The 20725-nt window shown below is 47.6% G+C and overlaps 1 protein-coding gene across 1 annotated transcript in view; it reads right to left on the reverse strand.

Annotated features, from left to right (window-relative positions):
- The window catches only part of RAB10 (RAB10, member RAS oncogene family), a 37891-nt gene extending 18261 nt beyond the window's left edge, over positions 1 to 19630 (reverse strand). Inside the window, exon 1 of the mRNA XM_048937499.1 lies at positions 19089 to 19630. Coding sequence (XP_048793456.1) covers positions 19089 to 19215 — 127 coding nt within the window. The 5' untranslated portion in view covers positions 19216 to 19630. The remainder of the gene's footprint in view (positions 1 to 19088) is intronic.
- Positions 19631 to 20725: the final 1095 nt, after the last annotated feature.

Here is a 20725-nt window from a genome sequence, read left to right on the forward strand (position 1 = left end):
GCAAGGACACCAAAGCCTTCCCATCCCAGCAGGGCTGTGTTTGAGGGACAGACGGTGGCCATGGAGCAATAAGGGAGAATGGGCCTTGAACAAACACCCAACACAGCTCTTCTTACAGAGGTTGTGAGAACATTCAGCAAGTCTTTCATCAGCACCAAGATGAGCACAAAGGGGCACAACTCCCCATTTCCAAGGCTTTAAAGCAGTTCTGTGATTAAATGCAGTAGCTGTTGCCCCATGCTACAACGGCAGCTTGGGATGCAGACACTTTAATTTCAGGTAAGCATGCCATGTTTCCTAATTGGCCAACTGGGAGCTGGCAGGTCCAACCTATCAGGAGTAAGAAACTGCTAACTAAGCTAAATTCTTGAAGCAACACAACTGGTATCATTGATAAACCAATCTGCTGAACGACCAAAAGCCAACGAACAGAGCTGCCCCAAGCAGGGCTTAGACAGCATTACTGACATCCACAGCACAGGGCCTTTGGCCAAGCTGCTGGCTGTGACGTAGCACACCAGAGCAACACTATCTCCACTACCACACACCCCTGGCATTTGCCAAAAGGTCTTATTTAAGAGTATTTCCCCCAGTGCCACTTGCTTTCGAGCTCTGCCCAGATGATGCAGGATGTTCGACAGCCGCTCTGCGCGTGTGCTGAGATAAAGTGAGCTGTTAACCTACCAAACAAATTAATTCTCCTCCCTGAGAGGGATTTAGCTAACTCCAGTATTCAGGGATAAAACAAATCTCTAATTCCATGTTACACTCAGCTTCCACTCCAATTACATTGTAATACTAGCTCAGCCTTCCTAACAAATGTTATAAATAGCAGTGACTATTTGCCTCCAACTGCTTTCACAGTAGTTTTAGCAGACTGAAAAAATGAGATTTTTGCCTGGCTGCCATGGGCTGCTCTGCCCACTCGCTTCAAGCAGCCAGGTTACAGCAGCAGCATGTAGGTCAGGAAGGAGTTTTAAGGCAGTAATGGGCACAAAAACTGAACAGCGTGCTGAACAGACACACTGATGTCATGGGGGGATAATGAGAGAGCTAATGAATTAAAGATGAGCACGATTCCCTCGTTAAGTGTTGATAAGATGTTCATCAGCTTCAGCAGGGCACGCTGGAATTCACAGAGAAACCTGGAGGCCCATGGCCAGCCTATTGCACATTCAAGGTAATGCAGCCTTTTCAATTAAGAATGTGGGAATGTTTCTATTTTAATATTTTTCACCCAGTTAAATAAGGAAGCCTCAGGCAGTTCATCCAGGCCTCCCAGCTCATTCTTGGGCCACAGACTCACAAAGAACCAAACTCAAGGCTCAGTAAGCTGCAGGCCAGGAGGGGTTTTGGAAGCCAAGATTTGTGCACCAGGCCACTGCAAGGAAGCTCCTATAACTGAGCATCAGCAGAGATCATTGCTGCCACTACTGTGGACAAAGCATTCCAATGGTATTTGTGCAGGGTTACATACCTGATGGCCTTGGTGAATGTAGAACTGTTTGCTCAGCAGTTTGAGGCTTCTATCGCTCTCAGATGAAAGACATTAATGAAGACCCAGGAGTTGTAACAGCAGAACAGAGTACTATAAATGCATCACCACTGCTGTGTATCACCTTACACATTTCCCATCCCCAACAAGATTTTGTGGAGATCCCTCTGCTGCCGTTAAATCACAAACCAGAACTGAAAGGCAGGACGCCATCAGCATGAGGGAAGGAGACATTCATTCTCTGTCACTCCCTGTCAGAGCTGCAAGCAATAAGCCGGCCCCTTGCAGGCAGCACAGACTGTGCCTGCATTCTTCTCCAACAAAGCCACCATTGAGCCCCAGTGGGCAGCCCCAGGATGCTGACAGGCAACCCGCAGCAGCACAGTGGCCTCAGCACCCCACCTCTTGTGCTTCCTTGGTTAGTAATTGCTTTGCAACTGCAGTTGCACCGTGCATTTGCAGTGCAGGAAAGCAAAAGTGCAGTGACTCAGTGTGCAGCCATCTGCAAGCCACCCACTGGTGTGATACAAAAGAGGATCAGGCAAGAGATGGAGTTCTGGTTTTAATTAAACTCTTTGTGATCCCAGTTATTACTTAGGTCTTTCAAAATATTTACAAGGTACTCATACCTACACAGGATGAATACACAACATTCCCAACCACGCTCAGCACTGTAAGTGCAAACATTATCTTTCAGAGGCTTTAACCGAGTTACAGTTCTTTACAGTCAGCTCAGAGGAATGGCAGCAAACTCCAGGCTCCAAAGAACACAGCCCAACAGAAACCACCTGATCTACACTTATTTATAACCATTTGAGTCCTTAGTACATTAATTCAGGGTAAGGTCCAACAGACTTGATGTTGCCTAAGAAGGTGTTCCTCTAAATCAGCAGCTCCTTTCCTCTTCAAAAATGGTACAGAAAGAGAGATCTCCAGGAGCAGCTGAAAGCTCCCTCTCTTTCCATGGAAAAAGCACAGATAACTGGTTCAGACAATCAAAGAATCATTCAGGTTGGGAAAAGATCTCTACAATCAAGTCCAACCTTCGACCCCTCACCACCATGTCCACTAAACCACATTTCTCAAGTGTCAAAAGCAAGAAGACATCTTTTATTCAAGCAGCTGAAGTTAGGCATCTCATCCATGGTATCTCCTGCCTCATTCATTACACCTCTCCTGGAAGCAAAGACACATGAAGCCTTAGAACATATCCTCCCTATCACATTCCTTCTTTTCAGAAGTGATTATAGATGGAATACTGGGACAACCAGTATGGGACACATGTGACCCCAGCACACAGAATCTCATCTGCCTACTTGCTTATTATGGGATGCCCTGGTAATATTCTTTGCATCAAAAACCCTGGAGCGCTGTGATTTCAGTGTGACCTGATCTCTGCTGAGTACCAGCTTCAGGATGTTCCTGGGTCAAGATATCTCGAGTAGATACAGACATTTCAAAGTCATGTTGGACAGAGCTTTGAGCAACCTGATCTAGGGGATGGCAGCCCTGCCCAGGGCAAGGGGGTTGGACTACATGATCCTTGAGGTCCCTCCCACCCCAAACCATTCTATGGCCACTTTTTGCTCAGGTATATTGGCACTACTTGATTGTATCACAACAGATGGGTGCAAGTACATGCAGATTCCACGAGAGTATAGTATAGTATATAGTATAGTATATAAAGGCTGGATGTTGTGTTGAGGGACATGGTTTAGTGGGAGCTATTGGGAATAGGTGAACGGTTGGACTGGATGAGCTTTTAGGTCTTTTCCAACCTTGGTGAGTCTATGATTCTATGATTCTATCATCTCTTTTAAAGGATCTTAGCTTTAAAGAATTATTAAAAACATACAAAAAACCAACAACCAATCTCCTTAATAAAACTTACGTTGAACTCCACTTTGATATTGCAAGCAGCAAATTCATAGCTGACAAACTGACATAGTTTGATTACCTGGTGATAATCTCAATTTTGATTCCCCAGAAGGGAACCCAAAGAATGGCTTTTTCCCAGGTGGAGAGGAATTGGGCAGCCTTTCCCAGCAGGGCTTCTCCCTTTGCCTGACAGACAGCAATTCTTGCAACCTCCCTGAGGTTTCCTGGCACGTTTCCCTTCGCTTGGTCCAAGTGATGGAAAAGCAACAAGCACCCAGCAGTTCAAGGTTTGCCTTTGTAACCTTCTCTAGAGAACCTGCGTTAGCAGAGGGTTGGAGCAGATGATCTCCAGAAGTCCCTTGCAACTGCTACCATTCTGGGATTCTGAATCTTTTTGACAGACCATTAGGAATATCAGAGTATCACTCTTTTAACAAAGCGTTCAGGAATTAGTGAGTGTACAAACTAATGGTGATTCAGAGCACAGTGGACAAGAAACTTGAGTTGTTCAGGCTCATCCTTTGGCAAAAGCATCAGTTTTTATCATCGAGAGCAAAATTCAGCTGACAAAGGAAGCAGCAGGCAGCTTTCAGCGAGCTGAGACAGGTCTCCTCAGCCCCACGGCGATTCCTTCTGAAACACTGATCCACCATGCATTCACCTACAGAGGAGGCAAAACTCAATCACCAGTCTCTGAGTGGGCTGGAACCACGTCCTCCTCCCTGCAGCTCAGATCTGACATGGGCTTCTCTATGTGGCCAACAGGGAAATCTCCCTGGCTATCAATTCCTTTCGGTAGACGTGGCACTGAGGGATGTGCTCAGCAGGCATGGTGGGGATGGGTTGACAAAAGTTAGACTTGATGATCTCAGAGGTCTCATCCAACCTTAGCATAACTCTGTCATTATACGATCAAGTTTTCTTTCCCAAGGGGATAATTGCAATAGAACAATACAAGGATTCACTAGACAAAGTCTCAAACTCTTGCTCACTGAGTTGATTCTGAATGAGATCATCAGAGGAAGCTTGAACACCTTGGTTACTTTTAGGCAATATTGAGAAACTGCAGATCGTGTGAAGAGCTGGCACTTCAGGTCATAACTACTTTCCCTAACCTGAAGACTTCACTTAACAGCAGGCAAGGACTATGCAGCATTTGAACTCATGCTTGTCTTTAGCCCTGATCACACCTAGCATGCTCAGCTACGTGGGGAAGGAACAAAGTGGGAAGATGGAAAGGCAATACAACCACAACAGAGAGCAAGTGATGCAATCAAAGCCATCAGAAGCGTATCAGAGCCTGACAAGGTGCAAACACACAGTGCTTACAGTCTAAACTAAGCAGGCAATTTTGCTTGTACCTCCAAAGGAAGAGGCACAAAGAGCTGTGGCAGTAAAACCTCCTGTTTTACAGGACTGAAGCTACTCTCCTCTCCAGCTTTCCAACAGGTTTAATCTCAGGAGCAAACAAGCTGGTAGCTAAGTAAATAGGACTAGCTGTGGCTTCTTTTGTGAACATGTGTACGTGCATGTATGTGGAGCTGCATGTGTGGTATGCATATACAGGAGGCTGCACCTTTCCTGCACTCGTGTGCCAATGAATTCCTTGAATTCACAAACTTACCAATAGCACAGGCAGCTCCCTCTTTGTCTTGACAAGATGAAAACCAAGATCACTGAATGCAAGTTTTGGGGAAAAAAAAAACAGAAAAAAAAACCCACCCAACCTGCAGAGAAAATCTGTAAGTGCACCAACCACTGCATGCAACTACAGAAGCTAAAGGGTCATCATGCACTCATTGCTGTAAGACAAAACTAAAATGAGGTACCTATATAGAAGAACGTTTCTGAACCAGACTGCTTTGGTTCGGGGAAGGGAACAAGAGGGGAGGAAAAGAAGAGGAAGGGAGAAGGAAATGGCAGCAGGTAGCACCCATCAGTCAGTTACTGCCTTCTCTTTTTGCAGAGAAATTGTGGAATTGTAAAATTGCAAAAAGTTTATTCGTTGCTTTCCAAAAAATTCAGTGCAATCAGAACAACAGAGGCAGATGGAGAACAGAGAAGGCAGACACGTATCTCTTACCCACTAAATACCTGGAGCCAAGCAGTCTGATTTCTACTGCTGGCCCAAGATAACTCCAAACAAACTGCTGCAAAACAAAGTGAGCTATAAATAACTTACTGTACCCACTGCACACTCACTGTTAGGACAGAAGCATTCAATAAGTGAAGTAAAATCCTGTATGATTTGCTAAGAAGCAAGAGTCTCCAGGAACTCAGTGCCCCAGAAGAAGAGAGCCAGAGCAGGCTGAGCTAAGAGCCCCCAAAAAGCAATTGTGACTGAACCCTTAACCATCACAAGAACAGGTAGGAACAGTGCCCAGTGGAGCCCCTCCAGCACAGGGCAGTGACAAGTTTTGGTGCTTCCAGCAGAAGGCCACTAAGGAGATGGAGGAGGGAACATTCCTTGGTGAGACAAAGCTTGCAGGTCAAGTCCAGAGCTCCAAGCAGTGCTGTGAGCCCAGCAACCCAGTAGCACTGTGATGTTCCAGCTGGATGACAGCTGTGCTCTTCCAGACCATGCCAATGCTCAGTAAGGTCCATGTCCATTGCTCCCTGCAGCTTCCAATCCGGCAACTTCAGCTGGATTGAGATGAGCACAGCCAAGCACATTTTGCCCCTGGTAAATCCATGCTAAGTATTCCCAACCACTTTCATGCTCACAAATGGCCTCCACAATGACTCACTTCTCATGGAATCATGAAGGTTGGACAAGAACTCAAAGACAATCAAGTCAGAATGAAGAGAAACGGCTTTAATGCAGAAGAGGGTAGATTTAGGATAAATATCAGAAAGTAATTCTTTACTATGAGACACTGGAACAGGTTGCACAGTGAGGTTGTGAACGCCCTCTCCATGGAAGCACCGAAAGCCAGGCTGGATGGGGCTGTGAGCAACCTGGTCTAGAGAGAAGTGCCCTTGTCTATAGCAGGGGGTTGAAATTACATGAGCTTAAAGGTCCCTTCCAACCCAAACCATTCCACAGTTCTATGATTCTAAGTCAAAGACCACCATGGTCCAAGACAACTGATCTACCACTGGATGATCTACTGATCTACTACTGGATGTAGTGTTGAGGGACATGGTTTAGTGGGAGCTATTGGGAATAGGTGAACGGTTGGACTGGATGAGCTTTTAGGTCTTTTCCAACCTTGGTGATTCTATGATTCTATGATTATCAGTTCTTCCCTACATCTAATTCCATCATTTTTTTATGTTCACTGGCTAGAAATGTAACTCAACACTAAACATATCAGCAGGTGAAGGGTTTATGTGGTAGTAAAACATTCAGTGAATTCATTTGTTTCATCTTTCCTGCACTGAGGTTTTGCCAGTGCAGAATGTGCAAACTGGAAGAGCAGCAAGAACTCACTCTTCCTGCTCTGCAAGGTTTCAAGTCATGACAATTTAGCATTTACCAAAAGCCACATCTAAATGAGCAATATCTTACATGAAGTCTTCGGAAACATGTACTTCATTAATTCTAGCACTTTAAGACAGTTCCACAACAACCAGGTATGGGAAAATATCCAGGAAGGCAGTGTCCTGTTTGAGAGCTGAGATTCGATCAGGCTAGATATGTGAGAACAACAGAAACAAGCGATTTAATTAGATCAACTCCACCAGCCACAAACAAGTGATGTGATTAGTTTCCCATTTTTTTGCTCCTCTTTCCCACACATGCTGGCAATCCTTCCATCTTCAGATTGGATCTACCACTTGAGACGTCTCCTTCCAGGAAGGACCTTACTTAAGTGCTTACATAACCTATTAAACACCTCCTTTCAGTTCCCTCACTTAAGCAAACATTCACTCCCTTATCATGAGGTCACCAGCTCCAATCCACAACACCCAAGTAGCTGATATTGGTAACTAATATTTTACCTCGTTAACTAATATCGTTGCCTTTGGAACTTATGAAGGAGACTGCAGGACATTGGCAGGAGCACTGTTGCCAGATCACCTCCTACCAGTGACATTCTCTTAAAAAAGCCTATAAAAGAGAGCATATAAGAAAGGAGGGGAGTTTGTCAACTCTTTCCTAGGGTAGATAACAGCAGGGCAAGGGAAAATGGTTTTAAGTTGAAGGAGGGAAACTTTAGGGTGGATGTCAGGGGAAGTTCCTTCCTATGAGAGTGGTGAGGTGCTGGAACAGCTGCCCAGAGAGGCTGTGGATGCCCCGTCCATCCCTGGAGGTGTTCAAGGCCAGATGGGGCCCTGGGCAGCCTGGGCTGCTATGAAATGGGGAGGTTGGTGGCCCTGCATGTGGCAGGGGATTGGAGCTTCATGATCCTGGAGATCCCATCCAACTCGGGCCATTCTGTGATTCTGCAAGACAGCAATTTCAGTGTGACCTAATTCTTCCAATCTAGATGCCTGCATTTGTTGTGCTGTCAAATGCTGTCACAGATTACAAACAAATAAGTAGCTGAACTGAGGCCTGTGGTTGGTGGGTATGGCAGGAATGGGTTGACAGTTGGACTTGATGATCTTAGAAGTCTTTTCCAACCTCCACGATTCTATGAAATAAATTAATGAAAACCAGCCTTGACCTGGAGATTAGTGGAACCCAGCTGAATATTCATTCAGGTGACAAATCTACCCAAATGGCTTACAACACCCCAAAATGATTAAAAGGCCACCTCCCACCAGGGAGGTGGTGGAGTCTCCTTCTCTGGAGGTGTTCAAGACCTGCCTGGATGCCGACCTGTGTGACCTGCTGTAGGGAACCTGCTTTGGCAGGGGAGTTGGACACGATGAGCTCTGGAGGTCCCTTCCAACCCCTACAATTCTGTGATACAATTCTGTGATTCTGTTACCCAGCCAGACCTCTGATCTGAAAAAGGCCCCAGTCTCTGAATTCATTCACATCTTTGTAGTTTTCAGGAAGAGGGGATCTTCGCTCAGTGCTGCTCTTTCCCACCTGCAGTTGCCTTGGTGGAGCATTCAGAGCAATCTGACTCTTGTTCTGGCCAAAACCACTGGGCAGTTCAGACACAGGCAACCAAGTTCAGCATCACACAATTCAGAGCTATGAGAATCAATGACAGACATTTTCCTAACTTGAAATTCTCTTTGAAGTGCTCTCGCTTCCCTTCAAACAGGCAGACAAGTTGCAAGCAGGCAAGCTTCCTCTGTGCATCAGTTTCAAGCCTGAATATTAAAACTAGGTCAAGACTACAGCCTTTGAGAGCACCAAAACTTTCTCTCCCTACTCTAAAATCAGAGGTATATAGATAAACATAAGCTAACACCTACACGGTGATTCTGGAGATCATAACAAAAGTCAACACTGCTGTAAGAAACTCTTTAAGAGCACCTGAGTGCAAAATTCAAGGGAAAAACACCAAGTGATGGAGGATAGATGTGCTGTGAACTGTTTTCCATACACCTTTATGCTGTGCTACGAAGCAACCATAACCTTCCAATCCTCCACTGCCTCGTCACCTCATTAAAATAATTAACCTTCTTCAGAAGCAGAACATGAGGTCTGCTCCCCTCCAACAGAGAGGCCCCTGGCCTTGTCATTATGCACAGCACACTGCTGTAGCCAATGTCCCAACAGATGCACATGGGGATATTATAAAATGTCACTGCCACATTCAGTAACACAAGGGACGGCGACTTAGCAGGAGCTTTACACATCTCAGACTTCACTCCCTGACTTCATCCAATGCATTCACTTAAATTATAGAATCATTCCAGTTCAAAAAGGTCTCAGATCACCAAATCCAACCCCAGCCCATCCCACCATGCCCACATCCTTCAGTGCCACATCCCCACAGTTCTGGAACACCTACAGGGACGGCGACCCCCCCCACCTCCTGGGCAGCTGTGCCAATGCTTGACCAAATAGTGCCCAGCAAACAGAAAGCTAGCAACTAAACACAGTGTTCCCTTGACCTAAGGACAATGACACTGCAAGGGGAAGAACTAAGATTTATGAGCTAAAAACATCAACCAGAGGTGCCTCACTATTGTCTGAAGGGAAAGATCTCTTACTGAAGTGAAGCTGTATCTACAGGAGCCCAGAACAACCTGGTTCCTTGCAACCTCTGGATGCAATGTATGATGGCCACCACGTCCAAAGGGGAAGGTGAAAACTGCAACCAGTGGACTCGGTACTTGTGGCACAGATTTGATCTCACGAGCTTGATCTGAGAGCTGCCACACTCCATATCAGGGTTTGGGCAAAGTTCAGGAGATAACCAGAGCAAGGAGCACTTTCCAGTAAAATGGATGTAGACAACAGGTCATGGATATCAAGCAACAGCTGCTCTCTGCACTTAAATCTATCACTGTTAATGTCTAAGCATCAATCCAGTTACAGAACCCCAGAGACTTTGTGCAGCTTGCCCCTCTCAAAGCACATTCCTTATAGCAGGATGCAAACAGGATGCAAAAAAACCTGCTCAAAGCATGACAGCCACCAATTTCAGGTGCAGCAAGGCTACACTCACACTAAATACACTAACCTTGAGATCCCAGACTAACGCTCTGTCTCACCTTGGTGCAAGCATCTTGTCAGATAAGATGAGGGCAGAAGCCAAGGCAGAACCAGTTATGAAGCCTTCTCATCCTCTCCTCCTGCCTTCACCTCACCTGTAAGCATTCATTCAAGTTTTGCCTGGTGAAATCTGCAACACTCGGTGCTGGCAGAGCATGTTGAACAGGAAAACCTGCGGTGGCCATAAAGAGAGAACGGTGGCAAGGGGACAGCCACTCACCTCAGCACATTCCTCCCTGGAGTCACATGCAAGCACAGCTGCAACAGCAATGGAAAACACATCCCTGCTTGGAGAGACAAGCAAAGCTTCCTGCTGACACCACCTACACTGCTGCTCCAGTCAGTGAAACCACGTACAGCTGCAACAAGCAGTTACTTCTTCCAGAAGAAAGAAACAGAGGCTAAACCTTACACAGGGCTCCCACAAACAAAACAAAAGAAAATGAACAAAGGACCTATTTCAGTGATGTTTTATGCATACCGAGGGACTAAACAGACAATAAGGTTTTTATTCACAAGGTAGTAAGGAATAAAGGAAACAAAGCTCTAGCAAGAAATAGCACTTCCTTCAGAGTTGTTCCCATGCAGGAATAATCTCTCACTGTCAGTCATTTGCATGGGCTGATCTAATTCTCTGCCATGACATCCTTCACTTGCTGACACGCTCCACCTAGGCATGGTGCAGACAGAGGGCTCTCATCACTGAAGCTGCCACATCTCCCCAGCAAATCCCATCGGGTGTCACACCTGAATTCACAGCAAGACTTCAGCAATGAAAAGAAAAAATAAATCAGCAATTCATTGCAATTCTACTCTGAAGAGCCAAGCACATGCACTGAGTGTGGTGAAGTTTGATGACATTTGATTGAATTGGTTTTTTTGTGTGTCTCAGCCTGCTTATGCTATATTTGTTGGCACCAAAATAAACAGGGTACGCAAATCTGCTTTCCTGTCCACTGCTTCCATTTATGAAACAGAAGATTCGTCACTGCTTGCTATAATGGTAACGCTATCCTCAAGTGACATACAAACAAAATTCAAGTTCACACTTACCCTGGCTCATTTATACCCACCAGACTGACAAGAAAGCTAACACACAAACAAAGGCAAGTGGATTTGTCTTCTCTGCTACAGAAAGAGCACCAACTTTGCCAAAGCAGTGCGTTTCAGGGCTTTGAGGTCATGAGAAGATCCAGCCAGTGAATGCAGTAGGAGCTCAAGCAGAGAGCAGAAGCTCTCTGCCCTCACAGCTTCTGTGACTCACTGAATGCAGGAACTAAGCCGGGTTACTTTTTGTTTCAATAATTAAGAACCCCCCACTGCTAGGCCTAACGAACGAAGCCATGAGACCACGGCTTACGTGTTCAGACCGAGCACGGCGCGCTCTCCCAGCTGAACCCACTGACCTACATTTGATTGCTTTCAGCCATGCCAGCCGTTGGAAGTCACAAAACACACAGAAGCAAAGTACAGGTAATGTGCCAGCCCTTCCAACTCTCAACAGCAAAACTGAGCCAGAAACTCTGCCGTAACTCCCAAGCCAATTTTGATCTCTGTCAGCATAAACCATCAATATTTGAGAACTGGAAGTCTGCAATAATTTATATGCAACGCACACTACCATCTCCACAGCAGGAAGCACTGCAGCCTAGAAGCACCGGTCCCACGGACCCGGGTGGGAGATAAGCTGTGACCCAGACCTTTCTGCATGAGTTTTCAATGCAGGATCACTGCTGGAGGACACGCCTATCATTTCCTACCCAGCCTGCAAAGAATAGCATTGTGCTTAGTGTTAAATATAGTACGTACAAACTGAAGTTTCACTGCTTCTACTGCAGCAGCACCAGTCAGCAAAGCTGTGATGGACACAGCCACCATAGGATTCAGGACGTTCCCACTCGCTGAGTATCAGCTTATACATTTATTCTGCTCAGGGAATCACCAAAGCTCTCCCAAGGCAGACCAGAAGCCATGAAACTCTCCTATCAGGAAAGATTGAGGGAACTGGGCTTGTTTAGCTTGGAGAAGAGAAGGATCCAAGGAGACCTCACTGAGGCCTTCCAGTACTTGATGGGAACAAGAGGAGGAACGGCTGTTTGTGAGGGTGGATGGTGATAGGACAAGGGGGAATGGTTTTAAACTGAGACAGGGGAGGTTTGGGCTGGATCTTAGGAGGAAGTTTTTCCCCCAGAGGGTGGTGAGGCACTGGAACAGGTTGCCCAAGGAGGCTGTGGATGCCCCATCCCTGCAGGCATTCAAGGCCAGGCTGGATGTGGCTCTGGGCAGCCTGGGCTGCTGGTTGGTGACCCTGCATACAGCAGGGGGTTGGAACTGGATGAGCACTGTGGGCCTTTGCAACCCAGGCTGTTCTATGATTCTGTGATTCTATGAGTCTCCCTTGGATACCTCAGCTTGCTGCGTGCTGCAACAAGGCTGGCTACACCTCCCCTGCACTAAGCCTATTATTGCAGCTCCCATAGTCCACACCTAGTCTGCAAATAGGCACCTCACTGCAATACTGCTGGTGCATGCTGTCTCACGCATACCAATGCGAAGCACAAAACCCAACCAGCCAGCCAGCAGAATCTTAGTTTTTGCCAGAAATCTGAGCAGCTTAAAAATAAATAACATCTGTTCTGTTGTTTACTGGCAAGATCAAAAACTTCGGTTGAGATGAAAGCTCTTCACAACACGCTTAATGAAACTGAGGCATTGGTGGGACTCATTTAGCCAACAATTAGACAGCTATATTTAAGCTACACATCTCTGCCTCCTCTAAAGTGACAGAGGCACACGCAGTGCCACGCTCCAATGGGTGGGAGTCCTCATTTCTTTGCCCCAGTTACAGGAGGAGCCCAGACAGTTAGCCTGTGCTGACTGCTCTGCTTGTACCAAGCGTCAGGAGCACGTGAAATTAAGATTGCTACCTAAGGAACTGCTAAGTAGATACTGCTGCCAGCACAGTCAACTCTCTTCTTAATTATGAAAGCTCAGACATTTATTACAGACCTGCAGTGGTGAAGTCCATAAGGTCCAGATGTGCAAACACTTTTGTTAAGTACGAGGAAGCCAGCTGCCACTGAGGTTTGGTGGGCAGAAGACCAAGGGACAAGACCACACCAGAAGAACAGGAAGCAGAAAGATGCCACTTGGCACTTCAGCCACTGCCAGCCACCAGGACATTAATTCAAAGGCCATCTAGCCCAACAACTCCATCAGTGCTCACAGCAACATCAGCCTGACCTTGAATATCTCCAGGGTTGGGGCACCCACCATCTCTCTCTGGGCAACCTGTGCCACTGCTTCACCACCCTTACCATCAAAAAAAGATAATTTCCTTATACTGAGGCTAAATCTGTTCTCTTTTAGGTTGGATCCACTTTCCCTTGTCTTAAAATCCAGCTATCTGAAGGCTGATAACTCAGCATCTTAAGTAAAATGAATCGCCTTTGCTCTAGAAGATCAGGATGGTGGTGAAGTCAGGTGAAGCCACAGCCACCCGAGCACAGACAAAATTCTTCCTTCAGAACAAGGTGCAAACTGTTGAGGGAATTCAGCCACAGTGGAACAAAAACAAGAGTTTGAGACAAATCCATGACAGTTTCAATCAACTTTCCAATAACCTCATAAACCAAAGGACAGGTGAGTAAGCGGTCTCACTTGGCTTGTAGTCACATCTTCTAAGGGCTCTGGAGCTCAGGTTCTGGGCCAAGGGTGCCTCTAGCTAAAGCTGAAGACTGCAGTACTCCCAGCACAGCAGCATGCCTTGCCAGGATCACATCACCTGGAAGAGATGCTTCCATTCCACCAAGTGCTTCAGCAGGCCTGGGGGCTGCAGAGCTGGTCATCAGCCTGAATATGAGTAAGACAGCAGCTCGAGCAGCATCCTGAAGGAAAAAGTTGTGCGAGTACGGATGTGAGTGTGGGTATTCCATCCTCAGCAGCAGCAGGCCTCACTCAGGGAGTGTTAAGTCTACTTAGGAAACACAAGACAAAAGCAGGCATTTCTCTGTGTCACGCAGTATGAAAGTCATGATCCCAGTGGGAAAAAGCCTCAAGTTGTTTGAACTACAGAAAGTAACACAAAAGCAACAAGACTTCTAGTTACACCCACAGACTTCTAGTTACACCCACACAGAGGAGAATATGCCCCACAGTTAAGCTGTACCAAAGCACCCAACACTGAGGAAGCCCTGCAGCAGCTCCAGCCCCTCTCCAGATTCCCCACTGTTAAAAAGGGAGCAGAGCAAACCCTTCAAGTGTTTATCAATGGGTTCTTTAATGAAATATCAATATTCAAGGAGAGAAAAGATGAAGCATTTCCATATCCGAGGGATAAAGAGGAGAGGTCTAACAGACTTTTCAAACAGGCAGATCATACAATCATTCAGGTTGGAAAAGACCTCCGAGATCCCCAAATCCAACACTCCAACCCAACATGGCCACTGCCCCCATCCCTCAGTGCAACATCCCCACAGTTCTGGAGCACCTCCAGGGATGCTGACCCCACCACCTCCCTGGGCAGCTGTGCCACTGCATCACCACTCTTAGGGGAGAAATGTTTCCTAACATCCAACCTGAACCTGGCACAACTTAAAGCCATCACCTCTTGTCCTGTCTGTAGTTATCTGGGAGAAGAGACTGACCCAAAACTGGAAACCTTTCCAGATGTTGAGAGCAAGAAGGTTCCCCCGAGCCTCCTCTTCTCCAGACCCAGCAATCCCAGTTCCCTCCCCATAAGACTTGCATTCCAGAACCTTCACAGCTCCCTTGCCCTTCTCTGGACACAATGGAGAAGTCATAAAGCAAGCACTCCACTGCTCCCCCCAAGCTGTGCTCATTGCTCAGCAAGGCACTACAAAACCCTCCTTGGTCTCTAAATTAAACGCATCTTCATCCCTCCTTGCCCAGCACTGAGCAAGTTTTCTACCAACATCAACAGCCATTTCATCACCCAATGACCATGGATTATGCACACAGACTCACAAGAGGCTCCAAATCTGAAACACATTTCAGCCTAGAGTGAAAGCATTAATATTTGCTATGTGCCCTTCCTGCTGAAACCACAACTCAGCCTCTGCACGTCTTCTCATTTCACTTCACACCTTTAGGCTGCAGGCACATCAGCTCAAGGACGGGCAAAGGAGGTGTGCATCAACAAGGAGCTCAGCAGCATTCTCAGGGTTTCCATCCTGGGGCAGCAAGAGAGCACAGCAGCCAAAACAGCAAGCTTTATCCCCGTGTTTATTATCAGTAACTCCTTTCTTTCCTAATATTAATATATTATGTAATAGGGCTATCAAACAACACAGTTTTGCACATTCTTGGCATCAAGACTTTCCCCTGTTTAGAATGAGATACACAGTGATCAAGTCTCAGAATCACACCGTTTTTTAATCAATCTCTTTGGATTTGCAGGATCATTTACACCCCACAAGCTGCAGTTGCTCTCTGTTTCTGTTCTTCACCTACTATACATTCAGTGTGGGTTATGACCCAGGAAAGCATTACTTAAATCGATAGTATTTGAGGGGGGGAACTCAAAATGACTACATATTCTTTGTTCTCTTAGTACCTTACTAGAAGTAGTCAGGCTTCAGGGGAAAACACAGCTTGTGACTCACCTCAATTTGCATTTTACTTCATCAAACAATTGCAATTAGGCGACCAAGTTTGATTTTGACATTCATGCCTTCAGACTGACATCCCTGAAAGGGGAGCCCTTTCCACCTGCTTACATCACAGAACTGAAGGGCAATGTTTCACCTGCTGCCCCTGAAGCACTTCCCAGTGTGTTCCTGCAGAGCTGACAGGTCACTTGGCAATGGCTCACTTCCAGCTGTCATCAACCTGACGCGTTGAAGGCTGATGAAAATCAGAGTCACTCAGGTTGGAGAAGACCTCTCAGATCCTCAAGTCCAACCCCAGCCCACCCCACCATGCCTACATCCCTCAGTGCCACATCCCCACGCTCCTTAAACACCTCCAGGTTTGGTGACCCCACCACCTCCTGGGCAGCTGTGCCACTGCAGCACTGCTCTTTATGAGAAGAAATGTTTCCTAATAGCCAACCTGAACTTCCTCTGGCACAACACGAGGCCATCGCCTCTCATCCTATCAAACAGACAAAAGAAATATAAGATCTCAAGCATGTATCGATTGGAAAGTACTCACACTGACCTTTTTTGAATTGAAAGCAAAGAGGCAGGAGTGCAAGCACTGAGTTAAGTGGTGTTTGGGGATAGGTGGGAGCAATGGCACAGCCGTGGAAGCAGCTCTCACTGATGCAGCCCAGCTGCAGAGCACCCAAACACAGAACCCGACAGTCACTTTCTCACAAATAAACACTGGCAAGGATTCTTGCACCACAGAATTACTGAAGAGCCATTCAAAACAAACACAGCGTGTGATAGGCGAAGGCTACTCTAATGTACTCACTTTCTACCTGCAAACAGCAAGGCAGCACTGGAGACAAGGGCCCTGCTCTCGTCAGGGAGGTTACGATGACTTAGGGATTCTTGCAGAAGAGCCATCTGGATTATTTATAGTGCCACTAGGCAGGGCAGTGCAATCATTCACACACGGACCTCATGGCACCCAGAAGCTCAACTGCTGTTTTTGCAGGAAATATCAGGCTGAAGTGATTCAAAGTCAAACATTACAACGTACCAAATCACAGCTCTAGCAAATTATACCCAAACTGCCAGCCAGCATCATGCCCAAACAGTTCTAAAGATGTGCTCAGATGAAAGAAAGCATATGGAAGTTGCCAAGGTGAAGTGGAAATGCATATTATTGTGCCTTTATTTATAAGCATAGACAAGTCTACTATAGAATTAAACATTCCCTCCCTGCACAAAGGCAACAGTCTTTCTATACACAAGCAGGTTTCTTTGACATCTGCCTTTCTCTGCAAAGGCTGAACCAGCCCCTGCTCACAGCCATTGGTACTGCATGCATTTTACACACCTCCCAATCTCAGGTTCTTGATGGAGCTCTCTGAAAACACCAAAGCATGAATCAGAGCTAACAAGCTACCAATTTATTTTTAAACACAAAGAGAGATTCACCAATAAGCCATTCACCTTCAATGTCATCTACTGCGTGCAGAAGCGATACAGGAATGGCACTTCCTTGTTGCTACAGGTCAAAGACTCCTGCAAAACCAGCCCTGTGCACCGACTGCACCAGGAGCTGCCACAGCAGTCACCTTTGCATTCCTGCACCACCAACATTACCACTGCAACAGAGGAAACCCTGAGAAAGTCTGAAAACCAGAGCTACCAGCAGCAGTGTGAGAGAACCCGTTTTCAGACAGATTGCTCAATCACTGGGCTGTAACAACGCAGAGAGCAGCTACCCGGGGAGGTGACTGAACCCACTGTAAGAGTTCACCAGCTTCCCTTCACGAGTGGGCTGCCTTTTAAAGGTGTTCATCTACAGTCTCCATTTCAACTGGCATCGCCTGCACGCACACCTTCCCATCAGGTTTCCTCATCAAACAACCACGTACAGAAGAACTCAGGAAACAAACCATTTAATGTATCTTCATACAGCTAATACCACATGGAAAACCTATTTGCCCCCCAAAATCTGCTCAATTCCATCGTGAAGATGGAAGAACGACCCAACTCATGTCCACAGTCACCATAGCTAGACTTCTACTTGGAAGTTTAGGAAATAGAACTCATTTTTAGCATACATGTTCTACGAACAGTTACCTACTCCAGAAATACGAATGGGGATCAATCTGCTGATAACTGCTTCCAAAGCCTGCTGCTGCACATTCATCTATGAGCCTAGTAATATTCTGCCTGAAAGCTTAGAATTTGCAGTGGTTAAGCCCAAGGACTAATTATTAAAGTCACTGGCCATTAGAACAGAAGATCTCTGGAGCAACAGCCACTGCTGACTTCACAACCCAAGACACCACCTATTTTTAACTGAGAATGGAAACGAACCTTCTCAGACAACTCCAAATACCATGCCACGTGATCTGGGCCACAACTTGACAAGCAACACAGAATTACACTATGGCCCTGGCAGCAAAAGAAATACAGCCTTCAACAGCCAAAGTATGAGATGTCAAGAGACAAGATGAAGCCACCATCGTGACCCTACCAAAACAACCCCTCAGCAAAACTGCAGATTGCAGCCTGAAGAGTCTTCAGACAACTGTCTCTTGGCACATTGCTGCCCTTCAAACCCAAACATGCCTTATTTAACTTCAAATTATTCAAGTTTTGTCTATGAATGCCTTTTTACATTCTATAATCCTGGCTATAGTTCTCATGGTGACATTTGGGCACCAACAGGGAAGAACTGGCATGTGTGTTCTACTACCCTTGGACAACAGCTGCATTGCCTGATAGTATACTTACAGTATTAAATGTGGAGGTTGGTGGCCCTGCCTGTGGCAGGGAGGCTGGAGATTCATGATCCTTGAGGCCCCTTCCAACCCAGACCATTCTGTGATTGGATTTGTACCAACCACACAAAGCCAGATCCAATTCAAACCAACAGAAACATTCCCTTTGCTTCCGACACGTGGTTGGTGCTTACACCCATCACACCACCACAAGATACCACGGGGCCTGTGATTCTCTTTGACTGCCCCCAAAAAGCATTTGCTAAGAACCGCTCATCTCATCTGATTTGCAAAACAAGATGGTGTCAGGGGATCCCCGAGCGGTTTTAGTAACAAAAGGCTTTAAAAGCTCACTTAGCCTCAACCCCTGTCATAGAGACACCTCCTTCTGGGGCTGCCCAAAGCCCCATCCATGGCTCTGCCTGGGCGCTGCCAGGGATAGGCTGCCCAGAGCTGTGGGTGCCCCATGACAGCGCCTCACTGCCCTATGAATAAAGAATGTTAGCCAGCTAACGTTCAACCTGAACATCCCCTCTTTCAATCTAAACCCATCGACCCTTTACCCTATCGCCACGAAGCCACGAAAAAACCCCTTCCCTTCAAGAATCCAGATGAAAAACAACAAAATATCGTGCAAAAAAAAAAAACAACCAAACAAATAAACAAAAAAAAAACCAACAAGCAGAAAGGCCCTTTAGGCACAAGGCCTCCCGAACGGCGTTATTTCCAAAGGGAAATCTCCGCACACCCACAGGGGACCGCGGAGGGACGGCACTGACCGATGGTGGAAATGAAGGTGGTGTTGAAGGCATCGTCGGAGAAGCGGAAGAGCACGCAGGTCTTGCCGACCCCCGAGTCCCCGATCAGCAGCAGTTTGAAGAGCAGGTCGTAGGTTTTCTTCGCCATGGGGAGCGGCTGCGGCCTCCTCCCGCTCGCCCCCCCCCCGCACCCAGCGGCCGCCCCGGCTCCCCCCCTGCCGGCAGCAGCCCGGCCCGCGCCGCTCGCTGAGGGCGGCGGCGGAGAACGACGACGACGACGACGAAGAGGAGGAGGAGGAGGAGGAGGAGGAGGGAGGGAGGAGGAGGAGGAAGGAGGCCCACAAAATGGCTTCCCGCCGCGCTCCTCGCGCCCGCTGCTGCTTCTCCTCACGGGGAGGCGGCGGCGCTCGGCCTCATAACCCCGCGGGTCGGCTCTGCTCGCTGCGGCCCGGCCCTCGCACGGCGGCGGCTCCTCAGCGGCGCCCGGTAAGCGCGCAGGCCGCCAGGCGAGGCCGTGACGTCAGCATGCACGCACACACGCACGGACGAACGGACGCACGCGAGCCCCACCCCCCCGTGTCAGGCCATGGACTGCGAGCCGATGACGTCACGGAGGAAGGGCGAAGTCTCTCGCTCGAGGCGGAAGTCCCACCTCCCCGTTCATGCGATTGGTTGGAGGTCCTGTATCTCTTTTCTCCAGACAGGGGAGTGGGCGGGGCGGAGTGCTCCCCCTGCTGGCGGGGCGAGGCGGGGCGGACTCGGCGCTGCCTGGGTTTTCCCCCTGGGTCTCCTCGGTGCCCCACCCGGTGCTGCGGCGCAGGCCGTGGCTCCTCGGCCATTACAGAGCTCTTTGCTGTATGGAGAATCACAGATCACAAAATGGCCAGGGCTGGAAGGGACATCAAGGATCATGAAGCTCCAAATCCCCCACCACAGGCAAGGGCCACCAACCTCCACATTTCATAGCAGCCCAGGCTGCCCAGGGCCCCATCCAACCTGGCCTTGAACACCTCCAGGGATGGACGGGGCATCCACAGCCTCTGTGGGCAGCTGTTCCAGCACCTCACCAGTCACAGTAAAGAAGTTATAAAGTCATAGAATATCCCCAGTTGGAAGGGACCTGTGAGGATCATGGATCCAACTCCTGCACACAGGGACACCTGTATCCAAACCCTTTGTCTGGTCAGGAGCAGTGTGCAGTTGTGTCCTCAGCACCACCAGGTTTTAAGCAGGTTTTCCTTCCCTGAGGGAAGACCTTCTGACATCCCACCTGAGCTTCCCTTGACTCAGCTTTAAGCCATTCCTTTGGGACATATCCCCACACCGTCCAAAAATCCCAAAGATTTGTTAGAAAAGCAACTCACGCTGTGCCTCAGAAGGAACCTCTGCTCAGTGATGGATGCACGCTGATCTCAGACTGGTTATCAGGAAATATTTCTCCTCTGATAGAGCAGTGATGCAGTGGCGCAGCTGCCCAGGGAGGTGGTGGGGACACTGTCCCTGTAAGGCGTTCCAAAACTGTGGCGATGTGGCTCTGAAGGATGTGGGCATGGTGGGATGGGCTGGGGTCGGACTTGAGGATCTTAGAGGTCTTTTCCAACCCGAACGATTCTATGATTTTTATCATAGAGTCACAGGGGTTGGAAGGCACCTCTAGG

The sequence above is a fragment of the Lagopus muta genome, chromosome 2 (assembly GCF_023343835.1).
Source record: "Lagopus muta isolate bLagMut1 chromosome 2, bLagMut1 primary, whole genome shotgun sequence".
Classification (NCBI taxonomy): domain Eukaryota; kingdom Metazoa; phylum Chordata; class Aves; order Galliformes; family Phasianidae; genus Lagopus; species Lagopus muta.